The following is a 15,905-nucleotide window of genomic DNA, read 5'->3' on the forward strand; positions in this document are numbered from 1 at the left end:
TGTTGGAATCCTTGGAACTCAGGCTGACATGAATTCCCAATGCAACAGGATGGAAGATCAAGCTGCTGCAGGTGGTGGAGTTGCTGATGTTGTTGTTCATCCCTTGGACAACGGATAGAAGAGAATCGCGTTTTTGCATTCACGCCTTCCTTTGTATTTTAGCCTTTTGTACAGTCATGGGCTTATGTCATTTATTCGGCATGCTATAGGTCCACGTAAGCATGTTAGTTAGTTGCGGATTAGTTAGACAGTTGGGAGGTAATTCAGTTTATTTAAAAGGGAGAGATCGTCTTCTTCATTTTCGACTGTAACAGAACACTTGAACAGAAATGGAGTTTGGACCTTTGAAGGGCGATTTCTCTGAACAAGATTGCATTTTTACTGCTTCTTCGAATTGTGATTTCTACAAAAAATCTGTATTGTAGAGGGTGAAATCTAGTTTTACTAATGATTGTGTGTAACAGTAAGGATGTAAACAACAAGAAGCCCGTCTAGCTCAGTCGGTAGAGCGCAAGGCTCTTAACCTTGTGGTCGTGGGTTCGAGCCCCACGGTGGGCGCTTTGTTTTCTTTCTTTTATTTACTCTTTTGCAACTCCATAAAAGCAAGCAGGAGTGCATTTGGCCACAGGCAGCAAGCAGCCTTATCTGCATTATGCCTATGCGTATGCGTCACAGCTCAGCCTCAAGAGTCAAAGGATTTGACAGAGAAGAGAGAAGAACACGATTTGTGTTCCCTCGCTCTTCTCTCTCCGGTCCGGCGCTGCCCTTTTTACCCATTCATTCATATTCCCCATAATGCATTATTATTTATGGTACCTCCACAGCAGCAAAAGGAGATTCTGCATCCACAGCAAGCGGAAGAAGATCATTGCAACCCCACCTCAACATCAGTGCCCTTTCCATAAAGTAGCTCCCATTTCCCTTTCCCTTTTCTTTCTCTTTTCCCATTTTCACCCTTAATTAATTATCTAAAATTAATTACACTTTAAATCTCCTCTCAAAAAAATTTACTAGTTTTTCGATCATAAACGACTATTTTGTATAGAATGACTATAGTTTAAGAATAATACTTTATTACAACTACATCTTTTTAACTTTATATATATATATATATATAATATTTATCCCCTTACATATATAATATTATCCGGGGATGATGGATAATGAGTAAAATTGGTATTTATGTAATTTTTCTGCTGACATTAATTTTTTACGTTTAAACTCTAATGAAAAGGGATAAGTTATAAACAGAAAATTTTTAAAAGAACATATTAGTATAATTTTAAATTTTTTCTACAAAATATATAATTTTATATGTTTTAAAGAGATCAAATATAATTACCTCTTAAACATATATTATTGCATGGAAGATATGTGACTCGAGAGTTGAGATGGTGGAAAGCAGACATTTGCATGTAGGTCCTGATAGAGCAATCACCACCCCATGTGGTGGAGACAAAATAACCAGGAATCGCATTTTCAGATTTTAAATAGAATCGCAAACTCTAATGATATCGAGTGGGAATTTTCAAACCATCTTTATCATAACTATAATATATGAGTTAGTATTCTTTTGTTTTTTTAATTATTGATAATAAATAATTAACAATAACTCATTTTGACACATTAAATAATATATTTATTCAATTATTAAATTAATATGACTAATGACAATAAATAAATAGTAATAACTCACATAAAGTCAAACATCCACACGTTAGATGGAAATTGCACCCGTGACCTTAAATAATAAGACATCGGTCTTAGCCTTAACCTATAACGAAGACATCAGTAGTTATGAGTTAGTATCCTATGCCTATATCTATGGTGCTTAAGGACTTGCTTCTCTGCTCAAAACTTCTTTGACATGATTTCTTTTTTAATTAGTGGAGTTATTGAAAATATATTTGTTTATTAGGGATAACTGCACTCTTATTTTTTAAGGATTGAAGTAATTATACGTAAATTTTCTATGATTTGGAGAATTGATCTAGCACTCTTGAGATTTACTTTCGCCTAATAAATAAATTCCTCCGTTAGTCAAAATAGACCGAATTTGTTGATGTTAATAAAAAAATCTACATTTACGCTCGATTGTCTTATTACTAACTTATAACATGTCAAATAGATATTTTTATGACCAAATTACCCTCATATATTTTCACGCGTTAATGAATGTGAGGAAGTATATATTCATCACTATAAGGGGTAGTTTAGTTCGAAAAAAAAATTATTTGACCTGAATAAGTTAGTTTTAACTTAATCAAGGGTAAATATCAATTTTCATTCAATTTTTTTTTTATTAATATCAGCAAAATCAATATGAATTTTGACTAATGAGAGGATTTATTTGTTAGACAGAAGCAAACCTCAAGAAGAAAAGTTTAATTATCCTTTTTTATTATCATTATTATTAAAAAATAAAGTCGCTATCCAAGCAGAACCAAAAAAAAAAAAAAAACTTTTTGGCTGGAAATATAATAGTAATTTTACAATATTTTGCAGGTTTCCCAATATAAATAATTTATAAGAATCATTAAAATACTATACTAGTAAATATTAATTTTGAACATTGGATATAAAAGAATTATCTTAACTTGGTAGATTTTGTGTTTTTTAATTTTTATATTTCTACATAAACTGGCAATAACGAGCGTTGCAAACTTGCATGTGATTATCATGGATGGTTAGCATTGGGATCCGGTGCTGGCGATATAGAAATTTCGTGTACGAGATTAACACAAGTTGAATAAGTAGGTTGCTGTTTTATTCAGTTCACATCCCAAAAATAAAAATAAATGAAATAAATATATGTATATGTATGTATATCTATATAAATAGACAAACATTGATACTTTATGACAATTTCAGCTTCATTATTATTAAGATTGATTATAATAAATTTTTAAAATTTATAATAATTACAAATTCTTCATTCTTATTTAAAAATTATAAATATTTTTTTTTAAATTAATGATCGTTTAATAAATGTTCTTTGTAATGGGTCATCAAGTTAGAATATTTATTAAATAATCGTTAATTTTATAAGAGTATTTATAATTTTTTAAATAATAAAATAATATTTATAATTATAATAAATTTTTTTAAAAAATCATTTGTAATTTATCATTATTATTATTAAAAGGACTTTACCATATAAGTTTAAGTGACAGGACGGCTGCTCTCTTAGGTCTACAATTTGACTTAGCTTCCAATTTGAGTGGACGAGGATTTTGTGGTTGCAAACATCAATCACTAGCCATCGTGGTAGGTAATACTATATATACATATATATATATATATAATTAGATAAGTATGAAATAAATTTTAAAAATAAAAATTAATATATAATTAATAATGGAATAGGTGATAAACATGATAAAAGTGTAGAATAATCATAATAGTATATTGGCGATTAAAATATAATATGGAGTATTGATAGGATGTGTTTCATCACTCAAATGCATGCTTAATTCAAGTGTTTTAGGTGAAACATTGATATTGACCTCATTTGAAGAAAAAAGTGCTAAAAGTCTCAAATAAAGTCAAAAAGTGATCAAGAAAAGATGATCACGCCCTATTCAATGCTCAAGTCTGTCTGCACAAAAATAGGTGATTTGAAAAGATTTTTCACTGCGATTTATTTCCTTTTTCTGACAACAAGTTGGAAGGCAAGAGAGAGAACGATTTTACTGCTATGAAAAGGGGTGTCAAGGCTGAAGTTTAGTATCAAATTTCATATTTTATTACTCTCTTAGCTTAGATCCTCTCCTCTTTTCCTTTCTTTTTAGTTTTATGTTTTTTTATAGGGTTTTAGGAAGAATTTCCATGCACATGTTATGTAGCTAATTCTCTTTCTTGATTCAAGAAAAATGTTGAACCCAATTATTATGTTTTGAAATCTTGATTTTATATGATTTTTTTGAGTATTTCTTGTCTTGATTTACATCTTATGGAATGATTATTATTGATAAATTTGACAATTCGACTCAATATCAATTGTTCTACTGCTATTCACGAGTTCAGTGATCTGTAATTTGTCATGAATGAGTGATATAAGTAGCAAATAAATTAATTATTTGCTTGCATGATTTATTTGTAGGGACAAGAAAACTAAGTTAGATAATTGCAGCTATCTCAATTCTTTGATCTAGGTTCAACTGTTTTCGCTGATGCAAATGCTATTATCGAATCAATATGGATCACTATCGTGCCCAATCATGAGATAATAAGTTTTGATTTAAATGTTTGAGTCAAATCAATTACAATAGAAAAATAGGAATTTGTTACCGCTATTCTAATAGATTTTAAAGTTTAATGTTTGATTGTGAAATTAATCTTGTGTGATCAATGATTAACATAACGATCGGATGGTACACTCCCTTGCATCAGAATTCTTCTTTACTGATTTCTTTTTCATAATTTATCGTTGTTGTCTGTTTAGTTTCCATTAATTAGTAATAATTCTTAATCCAAACTCCTCTCTATTTGGGTACCGCAATTTGATTGAGAAATTAATCTATAGCTCCTCAGTAATTCAACTTGGTTCCGCTACTATCACAGTTGTAGAATCAATAACTAATTTTGACGATTTCAATAATCGATAAACTATTTAAAATAAATAAATAATTATATTAATACTTACAGATATATTTAATAGTTTAAAATTTGATATGACATGCCATAAATAGTCAATTATGAGTAAACAAGATTGATTTAAGGGGACGGGACCCCTAGAAATTTTTATTTCTTTTAACTCTCTTGTGGTTTATATTTGGTGCACGATAAGAAGCAAAAATGGTTTTGAACTATTCATATTCTATAATGAATTGCATGGACAAAATTCCAAACAGCTGCAATAAATGATATATATATGTAGGTAGGGTGTAGGAGAATCCGACCATTGGATACGATTTTTGTCAACTCACACCACCTTTTCCTTTTAACTTTTAATTTAAAAGAGCAATTATACGATTCTTCGTAACTTTTATTATTTTTTTAAGTACGAGTGATAAATTATTATTAATTGAAATAAATTGATTATAATCGTTTTTTTATTGAATATCAATATTTAACAAAATTGTTACAATAATTATTTTGATCAATAATATCGAATAAATTAAATCTAACTAATACTTACTATTAAGGTATACAATAACTACTATGAAGTGGAAACAACACATACTATGCATTGAAATAATATTTTATACATATAACGAGATTCGAATTCATGACTTATGAAACCTCAACTTCGCCAACTAAATTAGGCTTCGCTGGCCTTCATAACTTTTATTAGTATTACTAATAAATTTTAATTATCATTATATGTTAATTAAGTTGAAATAATATAAAACATGGCTTTGTTTGGATTTGTATTCTCGCGTTTTCCGAAACAAGATAAAACTCACTCAATGTTTGCTTTTGTGTTTTTACACCTTATCTGCGTGTTTTTCTGTTTTTTAACTTTCTATATATAATATATATATATATATACATTTATATATATATAATATAAAACATACATGATTTGACAATAAATAGTAATTTTTTGTCTCCCAAAATACAACATTAAACATAAAATATTTATATACAAAAATATATATTTATATGTTTTGACAATAAATAGTGATTTTTGTCTCCCAAATCCTAACATCATACCTACACCACTTATTTTAAAATATTTTAAATAAACCCAAAACATAAATTCAAACATATCATCTATTTTCAACACATACTTATTTATCTCTATTTTTCTCTCTCTATTTTCAAAACACGAAACAAAACAAGTAAAACATAAATCCAAACACAATGATAGTCCGTATCCCATGAGCTTCAATTTAAGAAATCTAATATTCAGCGGTAGATAAAATATGTTTACATTTTGTTATCATTAATTATTATAATTAAAAATTAGAAAAAGTATTGGTGAATACATAGTGTAAGGAATCATTCTTCTTCTTTCTTCTTCTGTTCCCTCTCTCTCTCTCTCTCTTTTAAATAGTTACTGGACATGAAATCTGATTGTACAAAATAAGAATCTTTTATGAGACAAAATATGTATTTACTTAAATACCCTCTTTATAAAATAAATTAAATTACAATTAGAGTAAATTATAGATGATCCTTTTGTCGACGGATGCTCGTATTACACTCGCAGTCTCTGAAGGATGAGAACCAACTATGTAGCATCTACATCGAGAATTCAAGTATTGTATACGTCATTAGTCCGATCCTTTGTAGGAACTACCCGTAATAACGCACTTGCAAAATGGATCTGTTTATCATAAAGAGATTCGTTGTTCCTGACCCTACTTCACCTTAATTGTTATTTGAACAAGTAAAAGTTCTGTTTTGGTCCGAGTGGAGATAGCATTTCTCTTCTGCACGACGAATATCTGGCTTATTGTAGAAAAGTATTTATTAAGGTACTTATAATTTTAAAAAGGCTCATTGTAATTATGGCCTGATTGGCAATCCAATTAATGTTGCTTGCAACCATTTGCTAAAAATCTAATCTCGAACACTCCAGTAAACAATTGTATGGTCGAAAAATATCTGGACGGTCAGCAGAGAGAAGACTAGAAATCGGACGGGGGAGGAGCGGTTCTAGAACCCACTAACGTTTCTCAACTCCGAGTATTTGATCTTGATGGTTCTGATTAGAATTTAGAAATTTCTTTGCTTTTTGCAAACATAAAAACGTTGACAGATAACGACAGATACGTGGAGGGAGTTATGGCAGTACAAGCGTGGGCCGACTTACGAGGACCACTCGCTCCACCAGATCTCGCCACGTGTACGGTCGATGTCCACGCCCCTCCTCCCTCACTCCGCTATAAATCAACGCCATTCTTGCTTCCTTCTTGCATTGAATTAAAAGCATTCTCTGAGTTTTGTGAAATCCTAAATCAATTTTAAATTTATCTTTAGTTGAGATATAAAAGGAAAATGTCTTGCTGCGGAGGAAACTGTGGCTGCGGCTCTGGCTGCAAGTGCGGCAATGGCTGCGGAGGGTAAAAATTCCATTCAAATTTCCTCTTTTTTTTTTGGTTTTCGTTCGCTAAATTAACGATAATTTTGTGTTCGAAGAAACAGATCTAGGCGTATGATCATTTGTTTTTCGACTCATCATTTTAACGTTGTTATGTGTTTCCATACGTGTTTGAAATAGATTGATGTTGTTAGAATGTGATTTAGAAGAAACGATCTGTTTCAAATACGTCGAATAGGAATTCAAAACCATGATGTTTAATGATGTAATGATTTGTGCAGGTGCAAGATGTACCCGGATTTGAGCTACTCTGAGGTCAGCGCCCCAACTGAGACCCTCGTCCTCGGCGTTGCCCCTCAGAAGACGTATGCATCTATTTTAATTTCCATGTTTTATTAAAAATATAAAATAAGAAGATTATTGCATTTATTTATTTATATATATTTTGGTTGTGCGTTTTATTTATTTAATGTTTGTGCAGATATTTTGAGGGAGCAGAATCTGGTGAGTGCGGTGCAGAGAACGGATGCAAGTGCGGGGCTAACTGCACCTGCAACCCATGCAATTGCAAATGAAGTGGGGCAGGGGCCCAATCTTAACTGGGGTCTGAAGCAGAGATGAAGAAGATTAGTATTACTAATGTTATGTAGTAACTCTGTGTCTTGGTGTCCTCTGAAGGGGGCCTAAAACTGCGTCTGTAATAAAAGCAGCCATGCCCTCCATGTCTGTCTCTTGGAGTTTGAAATGGTTGCTTTTGGAGTCTCTCTCTGTCTGTCTTTTGTAAAAAAAAGATGGGGTTTAGGATCTCTGCTGCTTCTTGGACTCCTGTCCTTATATATTAATTATGATGTCTGAGGAAAGTTGAGTCAGGTTGAATTAATGGAAACTCCTTTCTTCTATGTTGGCTTTTCTTGTTTTCAGGATTATCAACTGCTAATTTTCGACCGCAAGCATTTCTCTCTACTTTTGTTTTTGGGCTGTCCCGGACTTGACTTGCAAGAATTAAGTAAAATGCTTGCCGAGACATTCCACCACAAACGTTTCTCTTGCTATGTTTGGTTTCATTTTCTTGCCAATTTCCCCAAACAAGACAAAGACATGATTGCACAATTCCAACATCAAGCTTAAACTCATCTATTTTAAAATATTTTAAATTATCTTTAAAGTTATATACAAATTTATACTTAAACACATATTTATTTTATATCTATTTTTATTTTTTTAATGTCGAAAATACAAAATAAAGCAAAACAATAAAATGACACATTTTTAAATTGTCGTTTCCTCAAGTTGATGTACCTAAAACCTATAAAATTCGTGGTGATTGATTAGGGGGATAAGATTATGTCAGTGATGACAAGAAGTCTTGTGTGTGTATGTGTACTAGGTTCAGACATCTAATCTTGAAATTGAAATCCTCGTAGTTTGTATGATTCGAAATATGTTGATTGAACAAAGTAATGTTATTTTATTAAAAAATAAATATAATTGAAGATATATAAATTTTGATGGATGGCAGTAGTTAATTATAAAGATTTTTATTTAATGAATAGTATATATGTATACCATATTGATTCAGTAGGCGTTGTGCAAGGCCCAATGAGTTGTAGTGGGCGTAAGAATTTGGGTTTGGGTGTGTTTTATGTGAGTCAATAAGGAGGAAGAATTATGCATCATCCAAATGGTTATAGAATAAATGATTTAATTGATGCTCATTTTTTATAATAAATGGATGGATTGAAGGCCCAATTCAGTTTGATAAATTATATTAAATTGTTGATACACAATAATAATTACAATAGCCAATTAATATAACGACGGTTAGATCTTCAAAGTTTAGTGTCCACCCAATAATCGCTGCCGTCGAAAACATTTAATCGAGATTTGGGTGATCTGATTTACCTAAACACCCTTCTTAAATCCGATTCAGTTACGACGTATCTATCACGCCACAACTCGATTAAATCTCAACCATCTGTTAGCTTATCAACGGTCGTTATTAACCCGGGAAAGATGAGCCTCAATAAGATGTTGGGCGTTTAACTTGTGGCTAAACAAAGAAATGTGCCGTTTGAGGTTCAAACTTTTGTCCCTAACGGTCACGGACAACCGTCATTCCGCGTCAGAAAAGTCCTTGTATCCCTCAACCTCAAGTTAACGCCCTTCAAACGCCACCGTCAGTAACCCCTTCGTAAGTATTCGTTACATACAAATATATACAAATATTTAATCCTCTCTCTCTACATTCAACGGGCAAGGTCTTTCGCAACTCGCAATTTTCTCTCTCTAAATTTCACAGATTTTTCAGTTTTCTTAGGGCTCAAGAATCTGATGAGCTTCTTTCTCAATTCATAAGGTTACTCAAGGTAATTTTATTCGGAATTCTTCAATTCGAAATTTTTGTTAATTTGTGTACGTTTTATTTTCCACTTGCTATTTGATCAATTTAACTGTGTTTTTTTTATGTATTTGGAAAGCTCTGATTAGTCCAGATTTATTGAGGTCTGAATGTCGTGCTTTTTTTGGTGCGAAATATGTTTTGTGATTTAGGCTTTTGTTGATTATTATTTGGTTTTTGAGATCTGGACTTAGCTTACTTTTACTTTTTGTGCTGAGATTTTTGGTCTGTTAGATTAAGAGTTTTACTTTATGTGCTCAGCGTACAAGTTTATTTTGATTTGTTGGAGTGATGAATTTTGAATTTAGCAAGTTTTGGGAATTTGGAGGTTTGATGAACTATACGGATTAATGGAAGAGGTGAAATCTGACGAGTTTTGCCCCGAGAACAAGGACTCTGCAGCTGCCTCAAGCTCCTCTGTTTCGGAAAACAGTAGCAGCATCGTGCTAAAGTCACCTGGGATAAGTAGTCCCACTAGTACTTCTTCAGCTCATAGGTATTGCTTTCGTTACTTGTTCCACCGTGTATATTATGAAGAATATACCTCTCTGCCCTTCTTGTTGGGATTGAATCGTTATCTCTACGGTTAGCCTTTTCAAATCCTTATGTTGGATGTTTAATCTTGTATTATTTCATAGATTCTTTCGTCATTAACGTGCTTGTTTACCCTGGAATAATATGTTGATGTTTGAGATGGTGATTGTCATGGGTAATATTTGCTGGTGTATGGTTATTAGGTACAGTTATTTGATTTCTTACCTAGGGCATATGATTGATTTTTACTATTGATCATGTTTTCAATCAGATATGTTTACATGCATACAGTTTATTTACATTGAACTGGAGTTTCGCATGTATCCTTGTTAATTATCCCATGAAATAACGTTTTTGGGGAAGATGTAGGATGCCTGAATTTAAAAAGGCTTTTCTTATAGTTACACTAAAATGATACGTGTTTGTAGAAAATTTCTTGCTAAGACAACACAAAACAATGTAAGATGTTTTTAATTTCATTAACTAGAGTGACACCTAGACAGCTTTTATGGCTCATCGCTTTCCAATGGAACTGGTTGCCTATATGGTGAAGCTGTGGAATGTGCATAGAGGAAGTCAACCTGCTTTCTCATTTTTTTGCTGGTAATCTTTTGTGAAAGCATGGGACAAACTTTTACGTCCACTAGCAACTATTAGACTATATTTTCTGCTCCAAAAAATTGTTTCGATTTCTACGGATCATTAATCCATAGGTTACTGTACTAAAAATAAGTAGCTCTATTTTGGTTTTACAGAAGAACTACGGGCCCTATTAGAAGAGCAAAAGGAGGCTGGACTCCTGAGGAGGTAAGAATTACTCTGAAATGATGATTTTTGGTGCTGGAGCCTGAGAAATTTTGTTGTGGTCTTGATTTTAATATTGCATGATGACAACTAGAGTTTTTTGTATGTTAAGTAAAATAAATTGCAAAGTCGACAATGTTGTCTTTCTATTTGTTTATTTTGTCATCGTGCAAATTTGATGAGCATATAATTAATAAATGTAAAATGATTTGCTTCAGGATGATACATTGAAAAAAGCTGTCGCGGCTTTCAGAGGGAAGTGTTGGAAGAAAATAGGTATATTTCGCTCGAAATGCTATCTCCTTTATATATGATGCAGTTTACACTGGATTTTTAATATTGCGATGCTTTTGTGATCTTTTTGTACAATTGTTTTGATGGTACACTGGTGTGCTGAAACTTTAGGATAAATTATTTGTTGATGGTATCAAATAGATTTGATCTCTTTGTCAGATTATTGTATATTGCTAAATATTAGTATGTAATTTCAGTAAATTAATGTTTTGGATTATCATGGTGCTAAAGTGTTGGCTAACAAATTGGATGAATCCATAAAATAACAAATAAGTTTGTAATCTCCAAAATGCTTGACATCTGAATGCGTGGCAGTTCTAGATTTCACAAGGAATGGATTAGTTTGACTGGCTTCCTTAAACATGTTGGTGCTAGAAGTTGCAATGCAGTTCTTTTTATATCTTTGATTATGTAGTTACAGAATTAAGATATTTCGATTGAATATTCACTTTATCTTGATATGTTTCGAAGAATTCTCTGGATTTATGGTCAAAATATGTTCCTGCACTAACATTAATATGTACTTTTAGCTGAGTTCTTCCCGGATAGATCAGAAGTGCAGTGCTTGCATCGATGGCAAAAGGTTCTGAATCCGGAACTTGTTAAAGGTCCCTGGACTCAAGAGGTTGGCAGCTATATTTCCTTCCTCTCCTATTGATTTTTGTCTTTTATAGCATTGGGACTCCAGACTTTCTGCTTGCTTTACTTGCAGGAAGATGAGAAAATCACAGAACTGGTAGCTAAATACGGACCGACAAAATGGTCTGTGATCGCGAAGTCACTGCCGGGTCGAATTGGGAAACAGTGCCGTGAAAGGTAACATCAACTATCTTACCCAACAGTTAATATCTTAATAGTAAGTTATATCAGTAGATCTGTGACAGATGGATTCACAATTTCTCCGTAACTTTAGGCAACAGACATGTGATATCTAACAATCAATATCTTAATAGTGAGGTATGCAACTATATTTATGAGAGGTTGATTCTTTGATTCACCTTCTTTTCTTTCTTTTTTTTTTTTTTGGGAAAATTCTTGCATACATTGCTTAAGATTACCAAAGAATTCCAAAAGGATTCTTATGGTTCTGGTAGAAAGATATTAACATCTACCCCGCAGAAGCACCATGTTGAGCTGGAAAAATATTTATGTGGAATTTGTATGAATGGTCCGCTATCTGTCTGCTTTTCTTCATTATCAGCATGTCATGTGCTCAAAAGTTTACATACATGTCCGCAGAGCTTTAGGAATCTCGTTTCCTTGCGTAATTGACAATAGGGTTGAGCAGTAAAGTTAAACTTGGTTCTTTGCTTTCAGGTGGCACAATCATTTGAATCCGCATATTAAGAAGGATGCTTGGACTTTGGAAGAGGAGCTTACTTTGCTTAATGCTCATCGGGTTCATGGGAATAAGTGGGCTGAGTTAGCTAAGCTTCTACCTGGAAGGTATCTTTCTTCTGCAAATATCTAGTACTAAGAAAATAGGAAAAAGGATGTGTATATGATGGCGCTTAAGGAACTTCGACCCTGGGCTGTGGAAAAGACATTTTTGCTTTTGGATGTGGTGACTTATAGCATCTATCTTTTTAAGCCTTTTCCTGTTACATTTCTCTTAACACACAAAATAAATTGATGTGTATATATATATACTTCTCCCCTCAGTATATAGAACTAGTTTGATTCTGGAGAGAAACATCAGAGCAAAAATAAGAAGGGAAAATTTTGTTCTGGGGTAGCAGTGCGGATGGGGTGGTTTATCCATTATGAAAATGCTGCAAGTTATACAGCTTTGATCTAGTTTGATATGAGACTTGTCTGAAATATGCTTTGTTGTGCCGAGGTGGAGATTGTTCACTAAATTATATATTGTCCTCCATATGTGATGCATGATTATTGAAATTATTTTTATTTGGGCCACTTAGATATCAAATGGTGATACGGTCCATTGAATATGAGAATTTTAACTCTAGAATCAAGCCGGAAAGTGGTTACTGTGAGGCCTGCTCAAGTTGGACAATTACTCAATTTTGTTGTCCATTACATCAAAGGCAGTTTTCATCCATCTCTTTTGATAAGTGGTTGTTGTTGCATTAACTAAAATAGGGATACATTGTTCTTGCTGATTGCTTACAGAGCAGTCATTCTACAGAAATTGTAATTGTCTTTTAATCAATGCAGGACTGATAATGCCATCAAGAATCACTGGAATAGCTCTCTGAAGAAGAAGTTAGATTTCTATCTGGCTACAGGGAACCTTCCTCCAGTTGCTAAAAATGCTCCCATAAATGGTGCTAGGGACATTAATAGGACACCTTCAATAGGAGAGCTACTTTTTGGTTCAAATAAAGGAACAAATTCAACTGTCTTAGAGTCATCTGCAACTACTGATTCATGTAAAGCTGAAGATGGGAAGGATAAGCCAGAGACCATGACCGAAGATCATGATATTGCTGCCAATCAGCAGAGTGAGTCCACTGATCCCGAGTGCAATAAGTGTGAGGCGATGCCATCAGAGGCGGAGACTGTTTATTCAAACATAGAATCCAAGTGCGAGAAACGCACAACATGTGGTGAAGTTGATCAATACCGTGTAATTGGAGGATCATCGCATTATGACATTCCAATATATGGGACACTGTATTATGAGCCACCAGTATTAGACAATTATGGTCAGCTGGATTCACATCTTGCTAATATTTCCTTGGTGCAGTCCGAATCTGACATCAGTCCTGCAACATCACCGACACCTTTCTTTACTCCGCCAAGTGTAAAAGGTGGATGTTTATCTGCACAAACTCCTGAATCTATACTAAAAAATGCTGCGAAAAGCTTTCCAAATACTCCATCCATATTAAGAAAGAGAAAGTCTGAAGCGCTGTCTAAGGAAGCAGTTAAATCCAATGGTCATAATCACACGAATAGTTTTGAGGATGCCAGGTTGCAGAACAATAGTTTATGTGCAGACCCTTGGGACAATGATGACGGGATAAGCAGCAACAAGTCAGTTAATTCATCTCCTCCATATCGGTTACGATTTAAGAGGACTTCAGTTCTTAGATCTGTTGAGAAGCAGCTTGATTTTTCTATTAATGTCGAGCAAGAGTCAGGGGACAGTAATGCAAAATCTGGAGATTCAGAGCTCAAGGAAATCCCTCCTGTGACAAAGTTTGTCTACACACGCCACAGACGGGGGTAATGTATGTCTCTTTTTTCTGTAGCATGATTGGTATTAATTTTATCTTATGCACTTTGAAGTATGCTGCATACCCATAGGTCGTGCCATCTAACTCATGCATGCAGTGTACCGTTAATTGTGGTAGAGTTCTCTGAGTTATCTTTCTTGATTAATCTAGTGCTCTAAGATTAGCATGCAAAACTACCACGACTGTGTTTGATATGACATCATGAGGAAACAATTAAGATTTAGAGTTCATCAAAATACAAATCTGATACAGAAACAGAGCTATGGTATCGTATCATAAATTACACATCACCAACATTTGTGGCACCTGATTCATAAATAAGAGGATTCAATGTGATAATTGAATTAGGCTTCCTATCTGATTGGGCCTTCTATTCTTGCTACTCTAATCTATATCTCGTAATTACACTGCTCCTACTGCTGCTTGCGAGTACATTATTATGGTTATTTCAACCGAACCACTATAAAACAATTACTTATACTAGTGCTGAATTTCTGTGGATTTTACTTTTGTGCAGTACTTCGAATCATTTTTTCTCTATTCTTGGTCGTGAACTTACTTATTTACTTAGTCTGTTCGTATGTTGATCAGTTAACAGGAGTTGCTTTGTAAAGTTGTTAGAATCTTGTTGAGGTGTCTGCTGATTGGAAACACAAAATGTGAGTACGCACTGGATATTCTTGCGGACGACAACCTCTTCTTGTCAGGTATTTCCTGGCTGTCAACGTTTCATGTAGAAGTTGCCGACAAGGGATGTATTGCTGGAAGCCCGTAATTATTAGAATTATTTTTTTCTCAGTTTTTGTTTTACCCAAAGTATCCCCTTTCGTCTTTAGGTAATTGATTTGTACAGGAACTCTCCAAAAAAGGAAATTCATAGTGAAGTCTAGTACCATTTATATAGAATAAAACGTTTTCATTTCCGTATTCTTGAAATATCTCAAGATAATTAGTATTTTTTCGTCTGTCTTCGCATTGGTACTGTTCATGCAGATTACTATCATATTTACCTGGTTGCCTTCAATTTTTCCACGTACTTTGCACACGTTGGAAACCCACTCGGAGATTTTAAGCATGCAATTTACTCTTTTCTACCCTTTATTACTATAGCTTAATTCGAAGAACCTTTGACTTTTCCGACTTTTAGTTTACTTTCTAGTTCCCGCATAACTTAAAGAACTTTTGTGATTGATTACCAACAGTTTTTCAAGTTGCTGCGACCCGTCTCCTCCATAAAGTAACTTATGTAATCCTGCCATGGATTCAATTAAGTAAAGAAAGCAGAGTGTATTCGGGCCACAGGAAGAAGGATCATCTATTAACTGGAGAGATAACTTTAAAATTGCGTACAACCGACCAACTGCACATAGCCCCAGGAGGAGGGGATGTTCTCAACCTAATTGTTCCAAAATGTAACCATTGCTTGGTTGAAAATTGATTTATCAAGCATTTTGCTAGCTTAAATAACTTTGGCATCGAGTCAATGATTCACTCCCTCCCTAGGTTCTTTTAGGGTGCATTTGACTTAAACGATATAAAATCCACAATTTTAAATCCTTAAATTCAAATGTAACCTTAAAAAGCTATGGACATCTTATTCTTTCTTCTTAGGCCGTCCCATTTCCGCTACCTTGCTAATACACAAATCGAATTCTGTTACCTTGCTAATGAACCAAAGACT

The 15,905-nt window shown here is 33.5% G+C and overlaps 2 protein-coding genes and 1 non-coding gene across 11 annotated transcripts; all 3 read left to right on the forward strand.

Moving 5' to 3' along the window:
• Nucleotides 486-558, forward strand: TRNAK-CUU. Its single transcript has one exon. It is a non-coding gene; the product is annotated as a tRNA-Lys (tRNA).
• Nucleotides 6,852-7,890, forward strand: LOC105161472 (metallothionein-like protein type 2). The gene is made up of 3 exons (XM_011079170.2): nt 6,852-7,013; nt 7,273-7,356; nt 7,473-7,890. Exons 1-3 carry the CDS (start codon nt 6,949-6,951, stop codon nt 7,564-7,566), a joined length of 243 nt encoding a protein of 80 aa, XP_011077472.1. The 5' UTR covers nt 6,852-6,948; the 3' UTR covers nt 7,567-7,890.
• Nucleotides 9,192-15,151, forward strand: LOC105161473 (transcription factor MYB3R-3-like). 9 transcript variants are annotated; one of them, XM_011079174.2, is made up of 9 exons: nt 9,192-9,347; nt 9,718-9,885; nt 10,679-10,730; nt 10,946-11,003; nt 11,552-11,646; nt 11,734-11,837; nt 12,339-12,467; nt 13,200-14,218; nt 14,816-15,151. In XM_011079174.2, exons 2-8 carry the CDS (start codon nt 9,740-9,742, stop codon nt 14,215-14,217), a joined length of 1,602 nt encoding a protein of 533 aa, XP_011077476.1. In that variant the 5' UTR covers nt 9,192-9,347; nt 9,718-9,739; the 3' UTR covers nt 14,218; nt 14,816-15,151. The 9 variants fall into 9 exon arrangements, with proteins under 9 accessions (XP_011077476.1, XP_020549502.1, XP_020549500.1 ...); XM_020693843.1 differs by having other exon boundaries at nt 9,212-9,347; nt 9,698-9,885; XM_020693841.1 differs by having other exon boundaries at nt 9,218-9,347; nt 9,651-9,885.

The sequence above is a fragment of the Sesamum indicum genome, linkage group LG5 (assembly GCF_000512975.1).
Source record: "Sesamum indicum cultivar Zhongzhi No. 13 linkage group LG5, S_indicum_v1.0, whole genome shotgun sequence".
NCBI lineage: Eukaryota > Viridiplantae > Streptophyta > Magnoliopsida > Lamiales > Pedaliaceae > Sesamum > Sesamum indicum.